Here is a 27,334-nt window from a genome sequence, read left to right on the forward strand (position 1 = left end):
CTGGCTGGGATGATTTTGTTGGGATTGGTCCTGCCTTGGGCAGGGGGCTGGACTTGATGACCTTCTGAGGTCTCTTCCAGCCCTAGAATTCTATGATTGTATGATTTTTAAGCACTGACTCGGTTACTGGTTTGAAGCCTTTTTTCCATCCCTATCACGGATCCTTATTAGAGATGGGATCTAGGTTCATCTCCTCTCCTTTTGTCCCCATCTATGTGCCCTCGATTATACTGAGCCATTCTCCCGTGGGAGCTGAAAGCCGAGGGGTCTAGCCAATTCACCAAGACAGGATCCGCTCAGCTCTATTTGACCACTGATTTCAGAGCTTCACTGAGCCCCTGAAAAAGAAATTCTCCCACAGGCCCTTCCAGACTGGAAGAGCGATCGCATCCCCGCTGGCTGTACTGGCCTAGCTTGATCCAATCTCAATGGGAAATGGCAACTTTGAAACGAGGCTGTGTCAGGGTTTCCCACCATGGCCCTGCAATTCCATTCAGTTTGGGCAGCAAGGTGGCAGCTTTAACTGGCTTGGTTTAGGACAGAGGATCAGAGTGGAGATGTTACATTTCCAAGCCAAATCCTGCCCTAGGAGAGTCAGAGGGTGCATGTGGCATTTTGGGGGGGCTAGTGACACCAGCACCTTTCTGGCCTCTGCTCCTTTTGCTTTTTCCTACAAGGCTGTTTTTCCTGGAGTGGAGACAAAAAGGAATTTGGGTGGGGGAGGGGGAGGGAGATTCTTGGGGTGGAGAGAGGGAGAGGAAGGCACATAAGGGGATAAGAAGAAAACTTTCAAGTGACATTGAATACCAAAACAACTGCAGCCGCTGGTCCCACAAAGGCATAGAGAAGGCCTCCTTCTAGTGACAGCCAACAGCTGGAAAACAAGAAGAGAGAAAAGAAGTCAGCCCCAATGTTGGAAGGTGTAACACCATACGGACAGTGCTAGTACTGGACAAATAACTGATTTTGTGGCATGCTGGCAATTCTAAATATCCAGGGGAAATCAGTTCAGGTGGAGCTGAACATGAAAAAAAAAAGGCAAATCATTAAATCTAAAAAATGTGGTTGGGGGGGGGACACATGTTTTGTTTGGCCTGGACTGTAATGTCTGAAGGCTTTTTTTTTTTACACATTCTTTAATTTTTTAAAAAGGAATTTTGAACCAAAAAGTCATTTTGAATTGAAAAAAGAGATGATCCATTTAAAAATGTCAATATGAAACATGCTGATTCTTTTCAGATTCCTTTTCTTTTTGCTTTTCTCAATGCAAACAGTTCGACAGGAATTGCTAAATATTTCGGGGATTGTCGAATCTGCGCTTTTAAGGGCAAAATAGTTTCAGCCAGAAAATGGCACCCAGCCCTTGTCGGTATCGTGTTTATATACTGTCAGTTTCATTTCTGGCTTCTCAGGACTTGCACAAAGTGATCTAAGCTCTTTGGATTTGTCCGCAAAAAGGAGTCAAAAAATGCTCACATTGAAATAAAAGAAAATCTGTGTCAATTTGTACCCCCTTCTGCAAAACCCATTTCAACATGTACAAGTCATTGTTCTGCTCAGCCACGCAGGGGGAGCAAAAAGGAGAAAGCTGTTTTCACCTCACTTCTTTGCCAGAGAAGGACCTGTATGTATCCTGATCCTCGGATCGGCACACAGTGCAACCTCTTGCTCTCCAAGTTGGAGCAGAAGGGGCTGGTGTGGGGAATCTTGTCAGTGTCCCCAATATTGGTCTGTAAGCAAGGGTGCCGTTTCGGGAAGGTATGGGGGGCAGCTGCTGTGCGCTCTAGGATGCAGCTTGCTTTTCATTTGGTTCCCCATTTGCTAAGGGAGTGAGGGGAAGGTGCTTGCAATCCATGCATGCCTCTCGCAGCTGGCTGGGTGTGAAGGGAGCTCACCAGCCAGGTATGAGAAGCATGCACTGATTGCAAGCACTTTCCCCTCACTCCCTTAGCGCCCGGGGAACCGGATGAAAAGCAAGCCGCGTCCCAGAGCGCACTTCTGCTGCCCGACTCTCCCAAAACGGCGCCCTTGTCCATAAGAGACCAGCACAACAGGGCCTGTATGCTTGATTAGGGTTACCAAATGCCCCAATACTATAAGGAATGAACAGTAACAACTGGAGTGGTACATGTACCAGAATTTCAGTTCACAGGGAAATTTCACGATTGCAGAATGACTTTTCTTTTCTGAATTGGGAGGAAACTTTGGCCTTTGGAATGTCCCAGGAAAATTCCATTTCAGGTCCATCAAAACTTCTGGACCATTTCCCCCTTCTCAAAATGCTTCACCCCACTGTCTATTTAAAAACGAAATGTGGCTGGAATCGATGCATTCCCACAAGGACTTTCCATGCCATCAAACCAGCATTTTCCAAGGGGAGACTGGGCTTTGGGACATTGTGTAACCGGCTCTAACCACAACAGAGGTACAAAGGGACAGCAAGCACCTCTCCAGCAAGGGCTGCGGTAACTGACTTCCCTGACACGTGCAAGAGAGAGGCAGGGGATAATTGTGACCCAGGGATGCCTGACTCCTCCCGCCTCCCAGAACCCTACGTTGGAACGTGTTGCCTACATCCTACACCCAGCTCCGTGCTGTGCCTACGACTCAGTGCAGCCCTACCTTTGGGAGCTGCTCCCCTGTGTCACCTTTCAACAGCGGGGAGAGCGGTGGCTGAAGGGAGCTGGGAGGAGGAGGCAGGCAGTGATGTGCTACCCCGCCAGCCTGCACGGAAAAGCTTTGAGTGATGGAACTGACAGCGCTCCGTCCCGCGCTGCAATTAGCTGGGAGGATTCAGATTGACAAGGGCTTTTGTTCCCTCCACATCCCTGGCAGCCCCTCTCCTCCCTTCGAATGTCAGGCTTTCTGAAGGGGAATTCACACATCGCCAAGCATTGTCCCTCATCCTTTCTGACTGCCTGGACCGCTGTATAACAGCGCTTAATTGAAGCGCTTTCATGCAAAGCTGTCAGATGGGATGGCTGGTGGCAGAGATGTGGAGAGGGCGAGGCTGGCTTCTACAGTGGTTCCAGGCAGGAAACTCCAGAGACAGTTGTTAGCCAACTGCAGCGATTCTCAGCTGCTTGCGTATCAGGATCTTGGGATGCTACAAACCCCGTGAAATTAATGCAAATACAGCTAACGTTTCCAGAACACCTTCCACTGACGGGTCCTAAAGGGCTTTACGGATGGCATGCGCAGGGGATCCTGTCAGCACCACTGAAATGCAGCCGTATCTGGGGTGGAACATACCAGCTGTTTAGCCGCACACCACAACATCGTGACAGTTTCTAGGCCAGAAGTGAAAAATATCCTTTGGCGTTAGACATAGATAACCAATCACGAGCCACAGACCGACTGAGAGCAGCTGCTCCTGGCATTCCTGGAGCCCCCTTTGTGATCTGTTCTGTGTCCAATCCTTTTCTGAATTCCCCAGGAGCTGAACTGGTACTGTGATCTTGTACTGGCCCATTGTACAGCAGTGGATTTAACCAGTAAGTCATTTTCAGAGGCAAGTCTTCTTGCCCAGAATATGAATCTTGTGCCAGCATCTGGCAGCTGATATATTTGTAATAGAGGGGCCAGAGCTGGGGACTCAGAGCTCTGTGGCAAAGATTAATGTGGAGTGCTCCCCACCTGCATCATGGCTTCTTGGTCATGAAAAGAGGTGACTAAGAGGGGATAGGATAGAGGTTTATAAAACTTTGACTGGTGTGGAGAAAGTGAATAAAGAAGTGATTTACTCCTTCTCATAACACAAAAACTAGGGGGTCATGAAATAAATTTAATAGGTAGCAGGTTTAAAACAAACAAAAGGAAGTACTTCTTCCCACAACAAGTAGTTAATCTGTGGAACTCCTTGCCAGAGGATGTTGTGAAGTCCAATTCTATAACACGGTTCAAGAAAGAACTAGATAAATTCATGGAGGACAGGTCCATCAATGACTAATAGCCAGGATGGGCAGGAATGGTGTCTCTAGCCTCTGATTGTCAGAAGCAGGGAATGGGTGATGGGATGGATCGTCTGATGATTAACTGTTCTTTTCATTCTCTCTGGGGCACCTGGCATTGGCCAAGGTTGGGAGACAGGACACTGGGCTGGATGGGCCCTTGGTCTGACCTAGTGTGGCCCTTCTTATGACTGACACAGTATCTAGAGATGGGTCTGCACCCACACAACCCCTCTAGACACCAGCTCCAAATCTCATCAATGACTCACATGTCTCTGTAGTGGGCACGAACAAAACCCACGGCTGTACCGTGGCACCACATGGCGTGAAGCAGACCACTGCTTGACTCTCCTCACCCAGAGGGGCCCTGGGACGCCTCTGGGGTGGGGGTCCTCTCTGGGATACGTGGGGAAGTGTTCTCAAAGCTTGTCAGTTGCACTGCTCTAAGCCATAGGCATGGATGTGAACCCTCCAGTGAGAGTGTGGGGCCCTGTCTTGCTGAGCCACAGAGGCGATGAGTTGTTGCAGCCCGCATCAACAGAGTTTTGTTGCTTTCGCTCACACCCTAGCCGCTCCTGCTTTTAGCTCTGGCGGTTCCCCAGTTCAATCCCCTGTACGCTGGCTAAGAGGGTGGCTGTCACACATGCACTCAACAGAACAGGGTAAATGGCCGCTAGGCAGACGGAGGGTTTATTGCACTTGGGACACCCACGCGGTGCAGGGGAAGGATGGCAAGTGGGTTTCCCGGTAACCGGAAGGCTTTTCTATCAAACGTTGTTAAAAACAAGTCAGAAGGTTTTTTTCCCTTTTACATGGATGTTGGGAAGCACCCCAAAAGCAGAGCACTGAGCAATGAAGGAGATACGCTGGCACAGGGAAAGATGCGCCCAAGAAAACGGCCCATCAATGAGCCTCAGAAACATAAATAAGGACAAACTCTGAAGTCCTTCGTTTTTTATGCAGAACAAATTCTCTGGGATCTCAGGATGATCACATGGCTCCGTCCTGCCAGCTGAAAGAGCCCCTCAAAAATGACCTCAGGCCCTGTTCTCTCCCAGCAATATGTTGATTACATTAGCTCCCCAAACGAGGAGGTGTAGGGCCATGCACTGATTCCAAGTGCGACTGGATGATGCAGACACGGCAGCTCATTCCCACAGCACCCAGATACAAAAATGTTGCTTTGTAAGACATTTACAGATACCTGGCAGCACTAAGCCGACTCCGCTGGATGTTTCCCTTGCAGGCGAGATCAAAAGACAAGCTGCTGCCGAATGCAAGGGTGAGAACCAAAGTCTACACTCAGATGAGTTGTGTCTGCCTTACACACACAGCTCCAGGAGCATGCCCGGCTCCCTGATCTAACGCACTTACTGTTCTGGTCAGAATCGCAGCGTTAAAAAAAGCTTAGAGGGACATTGTCAAGTCCCTTACAGTTCAGATGTCAGCTCTTATCCCCTTCCGCGGTTCTTCCCTGCAAACCGGCATTTCGGAAAGCCGACCAAGGGAGTGCAGGACAAGCTATTTCATGGCATCCCATTAAAAGCTGTGATGGGCTGTCAGGTTGTGCACAGTTTAAACCAATGGGATGGCACTTCGGGGAGCATGGCTAAAGGTCCTGTCCCTTCCATTCCTTCAAGACGGCACGGGCTCAAGATGAAACATCAGGCTGACGAGACCAGAAAGGCTCCCCGAAGATCAGAACGCAGAGCATTTCACAACGACTCGGTGTCTAGCGATGGGTCTGAACCAACCCGACCCATCTAGACACCAGCTCCAAATCTTGCTGCTGACTCTCACGTCTCTATAGTGGTCACAAACCAACATCCAAAGATCCAAGCCCCCGCACGGCTCGGGGAAGCGCAGATCCAGAGCTACACTCTGAGAATTAGCTCCGTTGAGAGGAAAGGGCCAGTCAAAACCCCAAGTCTGAACAACCCTAGACCTTGCGGAAGTTTACCTTGGGATTCAAGCATTGTTGAGTCTCCAGCCCAGTGCTGATTTTATCCCCTGGATGAAAAGCAAGGGCCTCACCCTGCAGGGAGACGTGCATTTGTGCAAGAATGGGGACTCTTATTCTCTTGACCATTCGGACCACGCTCCAGGGAGGTAAGGGCTTCAGTCCGCTGTACACGTCACTTCCTGACTCTAACTGGTGTCATGCTGATGTGTCCCATCCCACTCCAGAAGTGACTGTTTTCCAGAAGTGGGCATAAAGAAGCCCATAGAGGGAGAGTTTCATAGGGTGCGTTAATGTCATATGGAAGAAAGGCACCAATCTATCAATGGGTTAGCCGAGAGAACAGGAAGTTAGGAGACCTTGACTCTGTTCCCAACTCTGCCACTGACATCTGCGGCCTTAGGGCAGTCACTTATCTCCTCTGGGTCTCGGTTTTCCTTTCTGTACAATGGGGATAATCCTGAGCCAATGCTCTGAGATCCCTGGTGAAAAGGGGGATGTTTAAATGCCAGGTATTTGCCACTCCTCAGAACTATGACCAAATGAAAGGCCGAATGGATCACTAATGACATTCGCCAAGCTCTGAGCTGCTCAGGGGAGACAGGGGCACCTGCTAGCACAGCTCTGTTCTTCTCACTGACCGTGCCCGCTGGGGCACCTCATGCCGTGTCCATCCTTGGGCACCGAGAGCAGGTCTTTAACGGTGCATGGCAGTGCCACACGAAAACAGAACTTCCTGCTCTGTTGGAGTCAAAGGGAGACAGCTGCAGGCTCAGTCCCTGGGAGGGTTTTGCCGGGGTACAGGTCACTCTCACAGGCAAGCCGTGCTGCCCAAGAGGGAGCTAGCGAGGTGCTAATGCGATGGGCCCTACAGGGACATGCCCCACTCTCTCCCCTCCTCTTCCAGAGCCACCTGTGGATTGCACATCCCTGCCTCCACTCAGCCACGCTCTCAGAGCTCCGCTAGCCTTTGCTGCCTACCAATTACAGCGAGCTCAGAGCAACTCCCAACTGGTCCTTCCTGTACCATGCTCTGGCCTGCCTCGTGTCCTGCCGCCACGCTGCGCACAGCCAGGCCCGCGCTGCGGGATGTGTCTATAGCCCCCGAGGGGTTAAACTAAGCCTGAGTCCCCCGGCACCGTGGCTGATCGGTTCTCTCTCCCGTTAACTGACGGCAGCAGATGTTTGCAGGGGACGGGCTCTTTGCAAATGATCTCCGTGCGCTTCCCTGAGCGACTCGCGAAAACAGCTGCAGTAGGCGTCACCGCAGAGGCGGGACCAGAACAGTGGTGAGGACTGCACACACACACACACACACACGAATGCAAAGCCCTCAGTGGCTTTGCAGAGCGGTGCTTTTTTTTTTAAATGGAAATGTCAGATGGATGGATGGTTTCTTCTGCCCACAGCCCTCTCCCCACGTGCACTGACCAAGATGTGCCCCTCACCCAGGCAGGACTGGTGCAGTCATCACCCACAGGGGGCTCCGAGGCCGCTCTGCCTCACGCCGGGAAGTCTGATCTCCTCTAACTCGAGCAAGGAGTGGCAGCCGGACGGCAGCGTTCCACATGGCTGACAGGCTGATGTCACAGCAGCCTGTTGGGCCCTTTGCAAGCACAGAGCCCTGATGACAGAGGAGCCGGGTGGGTGTCTCCGTTCACGGCCCCCCGTTTGTGCTGGGGCGGGAGGGCAAGGGAAGCCGGTCACTGATTCCCTTGGGGTCGAGCTCCCTTTGCACGAGCTGCAGTGTCTCTGGAGCGGTCTGTGAGGCAGCGCTCCCTTTTTCCCCACTCCCCCCCCCCCCCCGGCTCTATGTCAGGGGGAGTATCTCCCATCTCCGCCCAGGCTCCTACCGTAACCCTGCGCTCCGGAGCCGGCGCTCTCCCTTAGCCCTGGGCGGTGTCACCAGGAGCTAAGCACAGCGCGCCCATTCGCAGCTTCATTCCCTGCACTCCAGGCAGCGGCCGATGCTGAGCAGAGGCGGGGGGTGGGGTGGGGCGTGCAGGTCTGGCGAAACAATTCTGACACAAATGTCAGAGACTGCGTCTTATAACCCCTTCATTTCCAGGGCCTGCTTCCCCGTGGCCCTGCATGGGGCCGACCCGAGGAGGGCGCAGGGACTGGGGCAACACCCCTCCCCACCATAGACCCCACCCACCCCGTCTGTGCTCCACTCCCACCCCATCCCCGCTGCTGTGGGGCTGGGAGAGGGAAATGGGGAGGAGAGGAGCAGGCTGCTGGGTCTCTCCAGCTCCCACTGCTGTGACGAGTGTGTGTGTGTGTGGGGGGGGGAGCCCTGCTGCTGCTCCCTACCAGGCCCCCAGGGAACCCCACAGGCCACCCTGGCCACCATCCATAGGACAGTTCAGGCGGCCGCCACAGGGCTCCCAAAAGTGCGGGGCTTCGGGTCACTGCCCCAAACCGTCCTATGGACGGGACAGCTCAGCCCCGCACCTCAAACCCCGTGAGGGAGCTGCGCTTTGCCCTCACTTTGGACGCCCTGTGCTACCCAGGGCACAGCACCCTGGAGGACCAGGCAATGGGTCTCAGAATATGGCCGCTCCCCCTGCCCCGGCGGTGGCTGCACACGCCAACTTCCCCACGCGGATGCACCGGAGCTCGGCAGGCCCCTCTGGCGCTGCTTCTGCTGGCTGGATCTCCAGCATCTCTCCCTGAGGGCACAGGATCGCGAGGGCTTTGGGGACAGGGTGGGACGAGGGTGGGGAGCAGACAGGCGTATCGCTGCGGCAGTTGCTGTCCTCGGGGTGCAATGTGTCTATATGGCAATGGCCCCCTTCCTTTGGACGCCCTCTGACTGCTACACCTTCCTCCGTGCACTAAGCAGAGTGATTCCGCCTGGGCTATTCCCCCTTATTCTCCCCTCTCCGTTGCATTAGGCCGTTTTCCCTGCTCTCCTAGTCTCCAGAGCACATCTGGAAGGGGAGGTGTGCTGCGGCGCCCACGCCAGGCTTGGCGAGCAGGCGATTTTGCCCATTTCCAAGCGAATAAACAACATGTGGCCCAAAACGTGGAAGGGGAAATCATGACGCTTCAGGGGCCAAATGAATCGGCGGGAATCTTCGAGAACATTTTGTGAAAAAATTAGTTGCCCATGTAAGCTGGCGCGGGATCCCTGTCACAAGCCAGTCCTGACTGCATCTCCGGTTCCCAGGCCTGCAAGGACTCCTGGTCCACAGCTTTCCCCGGTCACAGCAGGACTCAGGCTCTGACCTACACCTTTAGCAGGGTCCTAGATCCGCCTGTCCCCGCTCCGCCTGTCACCTTTCCTTCCAACAGTCTCCCATAGCCTCCCGGGGGAGAACAAAGAAGTCACACAAGCTCCAGACCCCAACAGGTGACGCAACAGGTTGACGTGATGAAGCAGTGTGAAGGCTGCTTCCTTTCTCACCGTCCCCATAGTGCACACCGCAGTTGGTGTGATGGGTACCTTAAAGGTCGCGCTTCCGACAGGTGCCCCGCGAGGGAGCTCCTGCTTGGAGAAAGGGATGGTGGGTAGAAAAGGAAGACTATGGAAGAGCCGGCCTGGTACTCACTAGTTCACGGTGCCGTAGCCCTTGGCTTTCGTAAATCCCACGGAAATGGCAACCACCAAGGCGGGCAGCCCTACGGAAAGGAAACAAAACAGAGCATCGATCATTTTAGCGAATACGCTGGTTGTCCCTCACTCAACATGTGGATCCTTCTCCCTCCGCCTGGATCCGCAGCAATGACTTGAGGGTAACTCCACTGGCTGGCAGCAGCGGTTAGCTCCTATCCAGTGTGGCGGGGGAACCTGTCCCTAGAGGGGTACATACTGCACTGTTTGTTTCAGAGGGATTCGCTCCCTTCCAGGGTCTCAGAGGGGAAGTGGGTCGGGGACGTTCCGTTGCTCTCATGGCTAGTAGGGGAAGGTTTCCACCAGGAAAGCTCCTTTCTATTCATGCGCTAGCTGGTTATTGTGATGCGGGGTGGTAACAGCTTAGGTCATGACACACCCAGGCCCAGGCTGAGCCAGTAACACCAGGCCCTGCATCCCCTTAACACTCTCCTGAACCTTCCAGTCCCTCCAACAGAAAGCTACTCCAGGAGCTATGAAGGCCCCTGCCTGGCTCTCCTTTTCCCCTGCGAAAATTCCTGAATGCCAGACAGTACCACCTGCCTGCTCAGCGAGAGAGGTCTCCATGCGGCTTTTTATAGCCTGCTCCGCATGACATGGTGAAGTAAGCCAGCTAAGTGCTAAAGACGGGCAAATCCCATTAGGGCTCAGAGAGCTGCCTAGCGAGCAAGGATTAGCTCTGCTCTGACAAAGCCCCCCGACTTGTGCACCAGAGTTCATGTCAGGCGGTGGAAAAAGTGTCACAGCTTTGGCAGGTGTCCACTGGCCTTGGTGATGGCTATCCACAACGGCCATGTGTAGCCTCCAAGGATGCAGATCACTTAAAGAGTCGTCACACGTCAGGACAACCAACCCGTCTTCAGTCATAGTACCCTCCTGGCAAATCGGGGCAGGTTCTGGGAGCAGCAATATGATCGTGGGTTTCTCTTCCCACCTGACTTCTCCAGGTGAAATTCACTAGAATTGCCTGAGCCCCTGTAAATATACAAGTGGCTTGGAGAGGCTTTGCTACTTTCTCCCTTCTACTCTTGTGTCTTTTTCCTTCCACGTCCCATTGCCTATGCCAGGGAGCCCAAAAAGCTACGGGTATGTCTAGACTGCATCCTTCTGTCGACAGAGGGATGCAGATTAGGCAGGTCGACATTGCAAATGAGGCAGGGATTTAAATATCACATGCCTAATTTGCATAAAAATGGCCTTGCAGGAGGCATAAGGGTTCTGTCGAGAAAGGCTTTCTTTCTCGACAGAACCCCCTCTAGACTGCTGCTTTTTGATGACAAATTGCTGAGTCGGCAAAACTCAGAGGCCATTTTTATGCAAATTAGGCACAGGATATTTAAATCCCTGCCTCATTTGCAATGTCGACCTGCCTAATCTGCATCCTTCTGCCGACAGAGGGATGCAGTCTAGACATACCCTACGGCTGTGTCTACACTGGCAAGTTTTTCCAGAAAATCAGCCGCTTTTCCGGAAAAACTTGCCAACTGTCTACAGTGGCCGCTTAAATTTCCGGAAAAGCACTAACGATCTAATGTAAAATCATCAGTGCTTTTCCGGAAAAACTATGCTGCTCCCGTTTGGGCAAAAGTCTCTTTCCGGAAAACTGTTCTGGAAAAGGGTCAGTGTAGACAGCACAGTACTGTTTTCCGCAAAAAAGCCCCGATCGCAAAAATGATGATCGGGGCTTTTTTGCAGAAAAGCGCGTCTAGATTGGCCACGGACTCTTTTCCGGAAAAAGTGCTTTTGCAGAAAAGCATCCTGCCAATCTAGGTGCACTTTTCCGAAAATGCTTTTAACAGAAAACTTTTCCGTTAAAAGCATTTCCGGAAAATCATGCCAATGTAGACGTAGCCTACATGTGACAAGCCTTTGCCCAAGAAGGTAGCATGAGGCCAGAGGCTGCAGCACTGGTGATGGTCGAGATAGGGCTTTCCTGAAAATACAACTTTGTTCTTGTCAGAGTCCTTCTCCTATACAGCCTGCACTGAGTATACTTGTATGTGATCGTCAGGGAGCCACACAATCTGGACAGGGATTTTGTCCATTCTCAACAGCTTATACAATCCCTGGATGGGTGCTTCAGGTAGTACAGAGAATGGCGCTCATTATTCAGAAGTTCACACGCTTCTAAGCCAACATTTAACCGGTACCCAGCATGATTCTAAGGGGGTGCTGTCATAACACCAACAGGCGGAACCAAGGCTGGGATCTCTGGGCATGAGCCTGTACTGCAGGAGCTAAAAGCCGGCTGGCTCGCAGCTAAGGCTGTACAGAAGGCTCGTTATTCTTTCTGTAAGTGGTCTTGGTACACCCAGTGCATCACACCCAGGAGAAGTGTGGGTTACACTGTGCTCCCCCATGTGCCACCTTTAAAATCTACTAATCAGAGCAGGGTGACAACTAGGGTTGCCAGGTATCCGGTTTTGAACCGGACAGTCCAGTATCTGAGCTTTCTGTTCGGGAAACAAATCGAGAAAATAGAAATGAGAAAATAGAAATGTCCGGTATTTTCTAAATAAGATGTAATGTAGATTGTGATGTCATGTCCAATGTGTCCGGTATTTTTGTTGAAACCATCTGGCAACCCTAGTGATAACTTTGAAAAAATTATTTGCAAACATCTGTTTGAATATGTAAACAAATTAATCGAAAGCATAGAAACGTAGAGCTGGCAGAAGGCAGGTAGCCCCTCCTAAGCGGCGGAAGGAGTAAGTGTGTAAATTGGTAGTGCTAGCTGACATTTTTCTAAACGTAAAATGCCCATGCTTTTTTTAAACTGACCGTTTGAATTTCCACACAAACATAAGGTAAAATGCAATAATTAGACAAATAAAAATACGGAGGAACTTTTTGCAAAAAATCACAGCTATATTTTTCAAGCAGAGTCATGAAATCCACTTTTACTGTGTTCATGTCTCCCATTACATCTACTTTCCACAAACATCCTAGTATGTGAGTTTGCGGCCGGGAAAGACCATAGTAACAACAAATCCCAAGGGAATACTGAACAATGTTTGGCAGAAAGTGAATTTTGAATTTATAATTCCAAGTGTTTATGCAAAAACTTGACTCTGAGAGCTTTGCTCATCCAATCAGGCCAGAATATATTAACATGTGGCCATCACCCCAAATCAATAAGTTCAGTGTGCATATTGCTAATATAAAATGCTCAAAGCAAAGCGTGAAATGAACAAGCTTTCATTTCATGAAGGCTAGGACTATAATAGAGTTTAAAGAGAAGCTAGATAATTTCATGGAGGTTAGGTCCATAAAAGGCTATTAGCCAGGGGATAAAATGGTGTCCTTGGCCTCTGTTTGTCAGAGGCTGGAGAGGGATGGCAGGAGACAAATCGCTTGATCACTGTCTTCGGTCCACCCTCTCTGGGGCACCTGGTGCTGGCCACTGTCGGCAGACAGGATACTGGGGTAGATGGAGCTTTGGTCTGACCTAGTACGGCCGTTCTTATGTTCTTATGTTCTAACAACCCAGAGGCTGAACTATAATAGCATCAAACATTTGATGAACAACAGTGGAAACTAAGATATGGTCACAAAAAACTTGTCAGTATTAAATAGGGATATATTTGATTAAGAAATTGTTTTCTGGGAACAGTTCATCTCTCCATGTCTTAAGTGGCCTTAGTCCTTACTGGTTGCTAAAGATCCTATGGGTTTTTTTTTCTGGACAAGCAGCAGGTTTAAATCCAAGGGCATGTCTACACTAGGAAACTATTTTGAAATTACTTATGTCGATTTAATAACTCACGAAATAACAAAATCAAAATAGCGTGCCCTCACTATGGGGTAGCATCAAAATTAGACCGAGGCAGGCTCCGTTAATGTGGACAAGCCAACTTGGCTTAGAGTCCCAGGAAGTACCGGGGAGTAATTAGTTTGAATTACTCTGGGGAGTCATTATTTAGAAATGAAGCCCTACTGTGGACCAGAGCCAAGTGAGAAACAACAAGAAAGCAGAGGACCAAACTTACTACTGGTAGAAACTGATGCAACTTCATTGAAGTTGGCGGAGCTGCAACAATTGACACCAGGAGAGAATCTAACAAGGAATTCTAAATAGCAAATTCATAATTCCAACTGAAAAAGATCATGGCTATGATGAGAACCAAGTGTCTCTGGAGCCAAAAGTATGCTTTAAAAATGTTTCTATGTTTTCGTTTCATTATAAGTGTTATTTGTCCCAATATTGTGACCAAAGTCTAACTACCTTTTACACATCTAAAATTCCCTGCTGCATTCATGGGACATGGCATTCTTCTTCACTTCTCGCCCTAATCTGTTGGACAGTTCATAGTAGCAATTCACATCAGCTAATGTGATCTGGCCCAGAGGTGGCTGCATTGCAGCAGTAAGTGGAATGACACCTATTGTCAAATGAACACAGCCATATGAGGCTTGTGAAAGTTGTTTGCTCCAAAACTTTAATCTAAATGGTCAAAAATGACATTGAAACCTTTCCCTGATTACCTGAACACCTGATTATCTCAATTCATTCAAGGTCCCTCATCGGGCTTTAGTGATAAAATTGTGTGTGTGTTCGTGTGTGCACACATTCCCTTTAGCTTGTGGGGTGTATTCTATTGTTCACTTACAATATTTATTTTAAAGGTCCCGTTTTAAACTATTTTAGTTCAGAAACACAATGACAAATTGAATTGAAAACGAGTGCTTTACACTATGAATCTGTTCTGTAAATTTGAGGAAGATACGTATCAGTCCAATCTTTCAATGCCCAGTTGAGTCCAGCCTTACTTGGAGAGATGCAGTCACATTAATGGATGTACAGAAATAGCTATTAAATAGTGTAAAATAATACAACTCGGATTCTGCTTCTGCGCATATGCAGGCTTCCATTCCTGACCAATGGTATAGTGTAAAGCAGTGTTTCTCAACCTTTTTTCTATAAAGTACCCCCTTTTAAAAAAAATTATAAGTACCCCAGTACCCACAGTTTTCAGATACACAATTTTTTTTCTACCATTGCAACACATTTGTTTAAACAACTTAATTGTAGCCAGGCAGGTGATGACATTTTGGGGTGTAAAAAGTACAAAAATAATGAAAATTTAAAACAAAAAATCAGTTTTCTCCAAATTTCAGTTGTGTTGACATATCCCCCCCCCTCCCCCGATGTCTCTCGAGTTCCCCTAAGGGGACTCGTACCACTGGTTGAGAAACACTGCTATAGAGTGCACCCAAGGGCCGGATTTGGCCTTAAATGCCCTACTTCTAATCTTAACACCTTGCATTGGTCAGCTTTGACAAATCCCTTTAGCTTGTGGGGCGTATTCTACTCACAACTCTATCACTAGGAAATCTCAAGAGCTAAGAGCTCAGGTCAGGTTAGCCAGGTCAGGCAAAAGGAGGTTAGCTGCAGATTGATCATGTGGACAGGGAATCTGCTTACTCCAGAGTTGAGATGCTGGCATGAGACTGCTTCTTGGTCTGTATCACACCAAGTGATTTATAAGCATCGCATTTATAAGCATCAAATCTCCTCCCTGGGGAAAAGTGTTGGACATCTGGTTGCGTCTAGACTGGCAAGTTTTTCTGCAAAAACAGCCGCTTTTGCGGAAAAACTTGCCAGCTGTCTACACTGGCCGCTTTGAATTTGCGCAAGAGCACTGACTATCTAATGTAAGATTGTCAGTGTTCTTCCGCAAATACAATGACTCTCCCATTCAGGAAAAAGCCCTCTTGTGCAAATGTTTTTGCGCAAGAGGGCCAGTGTAGACAACTGAGAACCATTTTGCTCAAAAAAGCCCTGATGGCGAAAATGGCGATCGGAGCTTTCTTGCGCAAAACCGCGTCTAGATTGGCACGGACGCTTTTCTGCAAAAAGTGCTTTTGTGCAAAAGCGTCCGTGCCTATCTAGATGCTCTTTTCCACAAATGCTTTTAATGAAAAAACTTTTCCGTTAAAAGTATTTGCGGAAAATCATGCCAGTCTGGACGCAGCCCTGTAGTAAAATGACTCACTGGCACAGTGCAATGATTTCTCTGTCTGCATGTATTTTTTTTCACTCGCTATTGGATACACTTTTTGTAATTTTGCTCTTTCCAAACTCCAGCTTACAACATCTTTGGGTACCTCTACACTGCACACTTATTCCAAAATAAACTATTCCAGAATAGTTATTCTGAAATAGCCTATATTGAAACAGCACATCTACACTGCAGGGAAGCCTCAAAATGAGTCAGAGGCCGGCTTTCCTAATGTAGACGTGCTATCTCGATTTAGAGCCCCAGGAGGCACTGGGAAGGGGCTACTTCAAAATAGCAGCAGCGGAGCGTCTGCACACGCTTTATTTCGAAATAGCTATTTTGGAATAGGCGTTATTCCTCATAGAATGAGGTTTGCCGATTTCGGAATAAGCCGCCCATTTCGAAATAACGGAATGGCTGTGTAGATGCTCGCATTGTTATTTCGAAATAACGCCAGAGATCTCGAAATGACGGTGCAGTGTAGGCGCTCCATTTGAAAGCTGGTGCCACATGATTGCATTTGTTCTCTATGCCAAAACGCCTCATGGAAGGCTAATAAATTAAACGTATGGGGGGGAAAAGAACAGAGGGAGAAAAATTAGCTGCAAACATCTGCATGAGCCTGATAATTGATTTGCCTATGGAAAACGCTGCTGCCATGGAGACATAATTTCAGAGCTTGTTTCACTAGGAGGGCGAAAGAGTGTGAGAGAGAATATGAAGGGATGGAGGGAGAATGAGACAGAGCAGAAGGAAGAGGAAAATGCAGGGAGAATGGAAGGTGGAGAAAGAGATCCAATCCCCCAACACACACTTTCATAGGTAGATGTTTCCAGAACTGCCTTCTTCCCCTCCCTGGCTAAGCACAAAGATACATTAAGGTTCAGAGGATAAACAGGCCCCCATGTTCCCACTCTAGGCTAGATTCCTGTATGCTGTGGAGTCACAGACCCATAATTCTCACCCCATCCAAGACACAGGAAGCGCTTGCGAATGATGCGGTTCCGTAACCTGCCCGTCACGGCCATGTAGGACTGCCAGGCCTCGGTCAGCACCCAACAGAAAGAGGAGAGGAAGAAGAAATGCAGGAAAGCCGCCACCAGGGTGCATATCACCTGGAGAGGGGAGGAAAGGTATACAGGTGAGATTAGCAGCTGGGAAGGGGAGCCGCTTCCAAACTGCATTCTAGTGGGACGCACGCAGGAGTCAGATAATGAAAAGACATGTATCCTTCAAGGCCCCAATTCAGCAAACCACTCAAGCACATGCTTAAACTTTAAGCATCTCATTGAAGTCACTGGGGGGGGGAGTGTCTAGACTACAGGGTTTTGTCGACAAAAGTTGGCTTTTGTCGACAAAACTCTACCTGCGTCTACACTACCTCCGCGTTCTGTCGACAGTAAGTCGGCAGAACGCGGCAGTTTTGTTGACAGCGGTAAACCTCATTTTATGAGGAATAATGCCTTTTTTCGAAAGTACTCTTTCGAAAAAAGGTGCTATTGCACACAAACTGTGCTTTTTCAAAAGAGAGTGTCTAAACTCTCTTTCAAAAAAGCAGCTTGCTTTGTTGACAATACTGTTTGTAGTCTAGATGCTCTTTTTCGACAGAGGCTTTGTCGACAGTATCTGTCGACAAAGCCTCTGTCAAAAAGGCATACAGTCTAGTCGGAGCCTGGGACTTGAGTATATGCTTAAAGTTAGGCACATGTATAAGGGTTTTGCTGAAACACGGCCCAAGCGCCTGGGGGGAAATTATTGTCCTATCCAAGTCAACAGGATTTTTGTCCTTGAATTCAGTAGGAACAGTATTTTAGTTTATTTTTGAAATAGCCAAAAAAGTATGGGATGAGACTGTTAAAGTATTTGTAGGAGAGGTCGGCTCAGACCTTAAACTGGCATGGCACCATCTCTACCCAAAGGAACATACAGGCGATAGTACTAGCAGCAAAATCACAGAGGTGAGATCTGGAAAAAGGCTATTTACTTCACGTCCCAGCCAATCCAGGACTGAAGGAATGGATCATTCAGAGCACTGTGGGGTGGGAGAAGGAGAGGAGTTGTCTAATGGCTGTAACGAGGAGTAATGGGACGGCATAGAAAAGGTAATTTTGGAAGGAGAAATTTCATAACAGTGAGAGCAGTTTCCCACGGGAATGGGAAGAATCATGAAACAGTTAAAGCTAAACTGGAAAAAAAACCCACACCAGAAAATGTGCTACAGGGAATAATCCCACACTGACTGGGAGATTCACTGTATGACTGAAAAAAACATTCTCCAGCTTTCATTCCTGTGCAGGGGAGCTGACAGCAGGCGGTGGTGGGGCTGACACCATGCTCCTGGGAGGGGTGGAGCTTTGGGCAGAAGGGGTAGGGGTATCCAGCCCTCAATGCCACTGGGAGCGTGCCACGTTGGCCCCCTCAGCCCTCAGAGACACCCAGAGCAGGCTGTGTGGGGCTCCGGCGGCAATTTAAAGGGCCCCAGGTTCCAGGTGCTGCCACTGTTTCAGTAGTGTTGGTAGCTGGGGGCCCTGGGCCCTTTAGAATCACCGGGCCCTAAAGCAATTGCCCACCAATAGGGGGTGCAAAGGGGGGCCTGTTCCTGGATCTTTAGCTGGTAGAAAATATATAAATGTAGCACCATTAACGTTGACAGAGAATCAAGCCCTAGGATTCGAATTCAAGAAAAAGATGAAGGCAACACATTCTAGTGGCGCCCAAGGAGAAGCACTGGCAGTAATCAGAATCCGGGTACGTCTACACAGAGACATTATTTTGAAATAACTTAGTCCACGTCGACACAGCAGGCAGTTATTTTGAAATAATGTCGAAATACTGTCGAGCTGGAGGACTTCTTATTCCGACTCCTGTAACCTTCATTGTACGAGGAGTAAGAGGAAGGAAGAGTGCTCTATTTTGAAATAAGTGCTATGTAGACACTCCCAATTTTGAAATAATCTACACAATTGACGTAGCTCAATTTGTGTAGTTTATTTCGAGTTAAGCCCTGCTGTGTAGACACCCCCTGGGTGACAAATTTGCTTACAGAATTCAGGCAGGCACAAGGGGTCTAAAATAGGTGGTAAAGAGTTTCTCTTTATGGAGAAAAAGCTGTGAATAGAGCTGGAAACAAATGTACTGCTAGTGTGTAGTCACTCAGCCCTCATCTACACTAAAGGGCTACGTCTACACTGGCATGATTTTCCGAAAATGCTTTTAACGGAAAAGTTTTCCGTTAAAAGCATTTTCGGAAAAGCGCGTCTAGATTGGCAGGATGCTTTTCCGCAAAAGCATTTTTTGCGGAAAAACGTGTCCGTGGCCAATCTAGACTTGGTTTTCCGCAAAAAAGCCCCAATCGCCTTTTTCACGATCGGGGCTTTTTTGCAGAAAACAGTTCTATGCTGTCTACACTGGCCCTTTTGCGCAAAAGTCTTTCGGAAAAAGACTTTTGCCCGAACGGGAGCAGCATAGTTTTTCCGGAAAAGCACTGATGATTTTACATGAGATCGTCAGTGCTTTTCCGGAAATTCAAGCGGCCAGTGTGGACAGCTGGCAAGTTTTTCCGCAAAAGCAGATGATTTTGCAGAAAAACTTGCCAGTCTAAACACAGCCTAGGTGTGTCTAGACTACATGGCTCCGTCGATGGAGCCATGTAGATTAGGCAGGACGGCAAAGGGAAATGAAGCGGCGATTTAAATAATCGCCGCTTCATTTAAATCAAAATGGCCACCGTGCTGTGCCGATCAGCTGATTGTCAGCACAGCGCGGCAGTCTAGACGGGGATAGAACCCTTCGTCGGCAGGTCCTTTATGCTTCGTGACCCAATCAGCTGATTGGCACAGCGCGGTGGCCATTTTGATTTAAATGAAGTGGCGATTATTTAAATCACAGCTTCATTTCCCTTTTTTGTGCAAACTAATCTACATAGCTCCGTTGACGGAGCCATGTAGGTTAGACATACCCTAAGGCTTTATTTTGAAATAACCACTCTTGGGTCAAATTAATAAGAGGCGCATCCACACTACCAAGGCAGTTATTTCAATATAACGGGCTGCTTATTTTGAAATCTGTACTCCTGTTTCCCTTAGGGAATAATGCTAATTTCAAAATAGTTATTTTGAAACAGTGATAGTATGGACGCTCCGGTGCCGCTATTTCGAAATAACTACTCCCTAGAGCAGTGGTCCCCAACCATTTGGGGTTGCCGGGCGCCAGGGGGCGTGGCCGTTTGCCCCCATAGCCGCATTCCCGGGGCCGGCGCTGGCGCTCTCTCCCCCCCTCCCCTAAGCGCCGCGCGCCCAGGGCCGGCGCTGGCGCTCTCCACCCCCCCCAAGTGCAGCGCGCCCGGGGCCGGCGCTGGCGCTCTCCACCCCCCCCAAGTGCAGCGCGCCCGGGGCCGGCGCTGGCGCTCTCTCCCCCCCCCTCCACCATGTGCCGCGGGGGGTCAATCCGCGGCGCCCCCGGGGCCGGTGCTCACCATGCACCACATGCCCGGGGCCAGGCCAGCCCTGAGCACTTGACGGGCGCAGACAAATGACCGTGTTGGGGACCACGGCCCTAGAGTAATTCAAACTAATTTTTCCCCAGTGCTTCCTGGGGCTCTAAGTCAAGGTAGCTCGTCCACATTAACAAAGCCTGCCTTGGACTAATTTCGAGGGTTTCCCATAGTGAGGACACGCTATTTCCATTTTATTAAATCAGGAGTTGAGTCAATTTAAGTGATTTCAAAATAGTTTTCTAGTGCAGACATGCCCTGAATCTTCTTTTTTCTTTACCCACCAATGTCCTTTGCACCCAGAAGCTATTCGATGTACTATAACCATTATCGGAATCTGCCCAGATCAATTTCAATGGGCACAATGATGTGAACTGAGGCCATCAGACGCTGCATGCAAGATGTTAAATTCCTTTGCAGCAGAGACCATACTTTTGTTCTTCGTATGTACAGCACTACGCACAACAAGGTCCTGGTGCCGGCTTCTTTTTTATTTTTTTAAACCAGCCTGTAGCTCTGGGTGAAATTTTCACAAATTCAAAAACGTGACTCAACATTTTCAAGAAAAAATGCCAAATGATTTCCATGAAAAAGTCACTGTTTTCCTACACATTCCCCATGTTACTGATTTTATCCTATGCTAGTATGATTTTGCCAAGTTGGCCAACAATCTGTCTGGCATTTTGCTTTCTGGTTTTCTAGCATGCCAAAGAGGTGCACTGCATTTTCCAGGCACTTTTACCTTTGTCGGAGATTAGGAAAAATTCTGAGTGGGTGAGGGCAACAGTGAGGAGGTGAGTGGGTTAGAATTTTATGCTTCCAACGAATATGAAGTCTTGCATTTATCTACAAAACAGGGAGCCATAGAGGAATTGTCTCCCATGCTGAGTCATGGCTACACCCCTCCCCCCCCAGCCTAGCATGGAAAGGCCAAGCTAAGTCTGAGAAAGTGAAGGTGATTCTCTATGGTCAACTCAGCCTTCTGGTGAGGGTACCAAAAGGGCTTCAGATGGGATCATCCTTGGGGTGCCTGTCCTGCTGCTCATCCATGGTAGCTACACTTCTATTTATAGCACACAAGCATGATCAAAACTAGGGCAGACAAGTCTGCCAAAGCCAGACATTACACTTTCTGGTTGTCACAGAGGCATGTCCGTTATTCACCGAGAATTTTCAAGACCGCAGGCATCGTTTTCCCCTGCTACACTATGCTAAGTTCCAACCAGCAACTTCCTGCTCAAGCCAATTTATCCAACTGCTGTATTAGGCCACAGAAGTTCTTACATTTCTTATTTTTAAGAAACCTTTTTCCTATGCAGGACATAGACTCAGAGCGCTCAAGACCAGAAGAGACAGGTATGATCAAAGAAATGCCCCAAAATAATTCCTACGGAAGGTCTTTTAGAAAAAAAATAAATCAAGCCCCAATTTCCAAGTTGTCAGTGATGAAAAATCCACCAAGCTTTGGTAAGATGTCCCCATGTCCCTGTTATCCTCCTTATCAAAAAATGACGTCTTATTTCCCATCTGAATTTGTCTAGTTTCAAATTCTAGTCATTTGAGGATGTTATTTCTTTCCCTGCTAGACTGAAGAGCCCCTTAGTAAACATTTTCTCCACATGGAGATGCCGATTGACTGTAATCAAGTCATCCCTTAACCTTCTCTTAGTTAAGCTACCGCAGTGTTTCTTAGACTTTTTAAGACCAAGGAACACCAAACAATATTTTTTTCTTATCCAGAACACCAAGGATTTTTTTGTTGAGCAAAAAAAAAAAGTCGCCTGCCCCTTTAAGGGTGGCCATTTTGAACTCTGTTCTCCATGGCACACCTCCGACTGCCTCACGGCACACCAGTGTGCAGCGGAAGACAGTTTAAGAAACACTGATCTACATAGACTGAGCACTTTAGATTTGTCACTCTACAGCTGGTTTTCTAACCCTTTAACCATTCCCATAGTTCTTCCCTGAGCTCTCCCCAATTCATCATCATCTTTCTTGAGTTGTGGGCACCAGAAGTGGACATGGGATTCCAGCAGCAGTCGCACCAGGGCCAAATCCAGAGGGGGAAAAGAACCGCTCTACTCTTACAAGAGATTCCTTTGTTTATGCAGCCCAAGAGTTCATTTGCTCTCTTGGCCACAGCCTCACACTGGAAACTCAAGTTTGGCTGATCCACCGTGACCGACATATTCTTCTTCAGAGTCACTGCTTCCCAGGATGTAATCCCGCATCCTGTAAGACTAGCCTACTTTCTTTGTTCCCAGATGCCTACAGTTACATTTGGCCATGTTCACATGGATATTTTTTGCAGGTGCCCAGCTTACCAAGTGATCTAGATCATTACGAACCGGTGACCTGTCCCCTTCAGTTATCACCACGACTCCAATTTTGAGTCAGCTGCAAACTTTATCAGTTCTGATTTGATGGTTTCTCTGTGTCATTAATAAAGATGTAAAATCATGTAGAGTCAAGAACCAAGGCCTGCAGAACCCCACTGGAAACACAACTGATCCAGGAAAATTCCCTGTCTATAATTATACTTTGAGATCAATCAGTTAATTTTTAATCCATTTAACGTGTGCCATGCTAACCTTGTCTCATTCTAATTTTTTTTTATCAAAATACGATGCAGGATTAAGTCAAATGCTTCATAGAAATCTAACTATATTCTGTCACTACTATTACATTTATCTGCCAAGTTTGTAAGCTCAATCGTAGTTTGACAGAATATATTTTCCATAAACCTCTGTCAATTTGCAATTTGCCCTCCTTTCATTCTCTATTAATCAAATCCTAATTGATACCACATAATTGTGCCTGCAATATATTAATAAACTCACAGAAATGAATGTGTCACTGGATAACGCCGGGCTCACTGCTTTTGTACTGCCTTACAACTAGTTAGCCCTTATCCAGCGCTTTCATCTTCAAGTTTTGCAAATAGAATCAGATTCTGGCTTTGAGGTTCCACAGGTGGAAATGAAGGCAGGAAGAATTCACAATATTGAAGCTAATTGATACCAAAGAAACCCAGAGAGAAACATATAGCTACAAACCCTCGCCAAATTTATAAAGCTCCATCATCAATAATTTAGCGTTTATAAATTCCTAATTTAGACTCCGGGGAGCCCCTGCTTTTCTTCTGTCTGGTTTCTTTCTCTGTTCCCTACTGGAGACTGTTTACTAGACGGCTGAGCGGAAATCCAAGAATAACCTTTCTATTTATGGCGTTTCGTGCATATTTATGGGCAAAGAACTAATCTGCCTCTTGTGATCACACTCAGAAGCTTTGAGTCCCCACAAAAGGCTCTGATGATGGAGATCTATAAAATGGGGAGCAAACACATCAAGAGCAAACTAGCCCCTAACTTTGCACCAAAGAGGGACAGAAATTAATAAAGGCCCAGGAGCGACTCCATCAAAACTGTGGACTTTTTTTTCCCCAAGACGATCTTGATTGTTTAGCAATCAGAGCCAACCACAGCCGCGGTGGTCCAGCTTTAAATGGGAAGGAACTTGGAGAGATGAAGTTTTTCACAACCCTGGCACACCCCCCTCTTGGCTTCAGATGGAGTTCCCAGCGAAAGGCCCGGCAAAGCTATTCTCTCCACCCTCCGCGCTCCACTCCACCACTGAACAGACCAGGCACGATGCACAAAGGGGGCAAGCTCATTGCTTTGTGGAGTTTACTTTCGAAGCACAAGCTGTACTAGGGAGAGAAGCCAGGCTTGCAGGTCTCCTGAGGTTGAGCCTCTCCATTGATCCACAGACAGTGCAACCTGGGCAGCAGGGAAAAGTCTTCCACACTGCCCCCCCCCCCCCCAGAGGCACCCTAGGGATCAAAAGGCTAGGGATCAAAAGGCTAGTCAGTCACCAGCCTCATTCAGTTTTGGGGCTTCTCTATAAGAAAGAGGCAGGAAGAGGCAGCATAGCCCTGTGGGTTTGTGTCCAGGTTTTGCTCTCATAAGACCCACGTTGTAGTGCTGATTCTGGCACTAGTCCACTCCGCGACTTTGGAGCAGTTGCTATGGGACTTAATTTCCCAATCTGTAAAATGGGGATAATGCCCTATCCTCTGTCAAGTGCCTTCAGAGTGATAGATGTTGAGTGGGGTTGGTATTATAAAAGGTGCCCACCCGAGAATGAAAGTGCTAGGAAAGAGAGTTACAGAGGCATTATGATATTCTGTGGGGTAATACAGAGAAGGCGTATACCTTAGAGGTTCCATCAGGTCCCTGGCTCTTCCTAGATTTGTAACCTGGGGTAAGTCACTTAAGCTCTAAGACTTGGATGTCCAAACCAATGGGAGTTAGGCACCTCAATACCATGGAGGAGCTGGGCTCTCACTTTATAAACCTTTGCAATGTGGACAATGGGACTCGCAACACTTTCCAGTACAAGAGAGAGGTGTCATGAGAGACTTTTCATGAACACTTGCAACGCACACTGAGCATCGAGGGTGGAAGCCGCTTGAGAAGTGCAAGGCATTTACAGTGCTGAGCGGCTGGGGATTCCCCTCCTCCACAACCTGTCTTTGTGACTTTCTGGAAGATAAAATAGCTCAAGTCTTACAAAAAACCCTTCTCCTTTTCTGCACCACATGCCTGCTAACTCTAGGCAAAATATCACATTGGTGTTTCGCGAAAGCCCTGAGGATGCTCCCAAATTATCCAGGAGCGAGCACGAGAGAGAATTGAAATCTGCCATTTGGGGGGTGAGTCTCTGACATGGAGCTATTTAACAGAGGGAGGCAAAGAGGGAGGAAGGCAAAAGCTGCCTGCACAAATCATCTCAGTCCTAAATCAGAGAACAACAAATTTGTCTCCTACCTTATTCCGAGTCTGGGTTTGTCCAATCAGAATGAGAGCATTGGAGGAAATGATGGAGAGGCAGAAGTTGATGAGAATAACAGAGCGTTCTGAGCGGATGTATCTGCAAAGAGAAAAGGGGGGGGACTACTGTATTTTAAATTTGTATTACAGTAGCTCCTAAAGGATGCAACCAAATCAGGGCCCCCCTTGTGCTAGGCACTGTACATACACCTAGTAAGAGATCATTTCTGCCCTAAAGATTTCATAATCTCAATAGACAAAGGAAGGGGGAAGGGAAAGAGATACAGTGACTTTCCCAAGAAGCCACACAGCAGGTCAGCGGCAGAGCCAGTAATAGATCCTAGGACTCGGGCCACTGCTCTAGCCACTAGACAATGCTACCTTCCTAGATGAGACAGCACTATAAGTATTTAAAGCGCACAAGCTGACAAACGAATGGACTCAGCTGGTAGCCAAAGGAGGATGCTTTAGGGGAAAGCATGGGACCCCTGTTGCACAATACCATGCGAAGAGGCGCTTTCTTCCTTACCCCAGAGAATGCCCTGAAGGGCCAAGATTAGAAGACCTTGTAATTTGTACCCCAGCTCCTGTCAGCACAGATGCTATTCTAATTCATGGCACCTTTTCTGAAACTTAAAAGTTCTCCTCCGTTCAAATGACTTGAAAGAGGTCTTGAAAAGCAGCTTTAAGCCACCACCCCGACGTGCTCAGACTTACAAATCAGTGACAGAGCAGCAGGCATGCAAGCGGGAAAGGGGAGATTACGAGTAAATGCATTTTCTCAGCAAGTTGCTTGACAGCAAGCGCCTCCCCTTTTGCTTAACCTGACAAGACGTCCCTCGAGTGGAAAACAGCCGTCGCTTGGTTTCGAAAGGTGCTGCTCCCTTCCTTTCCACGGGGCATTAGGGGGCACAAATGCCTTCCAAAACCAGGCCATTCCTCTAGGTGTCTAAATAAAGATTCCGGCACTGGATTCTAGGAACCCAAAGTAGCAATTCGGTTTGGGCACCTCCCCAGTTGCTACTCCGTTCTGATTCTCACTGCAGAGCACAGCAACGCCTTGCTCCTGAATTGCATGTGTGCTGTCTAATTCAACTCACTCGTTATTTAGGGAGATTTCTAAGTGCAATTTTAATTACTTAATAAAGACAACCGTACGTGCAAAAAAATAAAGTGCTGCATTACTCAGCAATTGATTCATGGCCCCCGTCCCACGCTCACAAGCACGAGTAACTTTACTCATCTACGTACTCCCACTGGCATGGGTGGGCGTTAGCCTGAGTAGAAACGGGGCCTTAGGCAGGGAGTAAAATATAGTAGCACCCCCGGAGCTTACGGCAGGATTTCTCTCCTCGGCGTATTGCCTAGTAATTTGGTCTCAGTGACCTATTTTAGGGAACAGTAAACATGCTAGGCGTTGAGTACTAAGTTTTGGACGCCTTGCTGGCCCAGCCAAAGCAGCCATCCCTGCTCAGTGCTCTGGGTGCCTAGGCTGTGTGGAGTGGGACTGCGTGCTAGTGGTACACGGGCGGACCTCCATCCTTCCACTCCACTTCCACTTCCCTTTCCGTTTTGCAAATGTAAATGCTCAGCGGTGACACCGAGAGTCGCTAGGTTTGTGCCCAAAAGACGGAATCGGCCCAAACTTCCCTGAGACACGCAGGGGTCAGGCTGTCCCTGAAACTAAGCCCCCCATCGGCACTCTCCATAACTCATTTCCACCCCAGAAAGCCATTCTTAGAAACTTCATCCTGCGGCCAGCTTGTTCAGAAATTCAGCGCCGGTTTCCCTTCGGAAACGTTCCCAACCTTTCCATGAGCTTGCCCCAATATCCACCTCAGACTCACCTCAGCTCTGTTTCCAGGCTCTCTCTAATTCCCCATTGTACTAATCTAGGCCTGATGTTCAGGCATTGGGCCTCCGCTCGCTGACAGGTGAATGCTGCCTGTCGCAATGCAGATATTCTGGAAGTATCTGCTCCACAAGTCTCTCCTTCTTTCAGCACAGGGATACCCATGCCAAGAAACCACCACTGCAGCTTTCAGTAACCCCCCTACTCTCTGCGGCTGCCACACAGGAAGCACAAGGCAAACCCTTGCAACGGAGGGTGGTGAAGCAAGGAGCCAACATGAGCAGGGGTGGATAGGGAGCCTTGGCAAGGGGGTGAGGGTGGCAATTGAGCCTAGCCTGGCTTTGCCTACAAACCTCAGTCTGGTTCCTCCACGTTGCAGCTTCAGACCCTACCTGCCCCAACACACTGCTTCCTGGAGACTACCTTGAACCCAGGTCACTGGCCACTCCAGAAGGCATGAGACACCCCGGGGCTTGCTTGGTGTCTGACAGGTTCAATATTGTTCGAACAGTCAGAAAACCTTCGCAGTTCGGCTTTCCGTGTTATCTCCGCCTTTGCCAAGGCTGAGCAGGAAATGCAGAGCTGGGGGAGACCAGATAATTTTCACCACAGAAGGGACGTATGCATGGG

The 27,334-nt window shown here is 48.5% G+C and overlaps 1 protein-coding gene across 10 annotated transcripts in view; it reads right to left on the minus strand.

Moving 5' to 3' along the window:
• The window catches only part of ADGRB1 (adhesion G protein-coupled receptor B1), a 423,185-nt gene that overhangs the window by 46,669 nt on the left and 349,182 nt on the right, over positions 1 to 27,334 (minus strand). For all 10 annotated transcript variants that reach the window (XM_075920018.1, XM_075920015.1, XM_075920016.1 and 7 more), the window contains 4 exons: positions 24,850 to 24,952; positions 16,493 to 16,643; positions 9,465 to 9,534; positions 808 to 874 (listed from right to left, as the gene is read on the minus strand). In XM_075920018.1, the coding sequence (XP_075776133.1) occupies positions 808 to 874; positions 9,465 to 9,534; positions 16,493 to 16,643; positions 24,850 to 24,952 (391 nt within the window). The remainder of the gene's footprint in view (positions 1 to 807; positions 875 to 9,464; positions 9,535 to 16,492; positions 16,644 to 24,849; positions 24,953 to 27,334) is intronic.

The sequence above is a fragment of the Pelodiscus sinensis genome, chromosome 2, assembly GCF_049634645.1.
Source record: "Pelodiscus sinensis isolate JC-2024 chromosome 2, ASM4963464v1, whole genome shotgun sequence".
Lineage (NCBI taxonomy): Eukaryota > Metazoa > Chordata > Testudines > Trionychidae > Pelodiscus > Pelodiscus sinensis.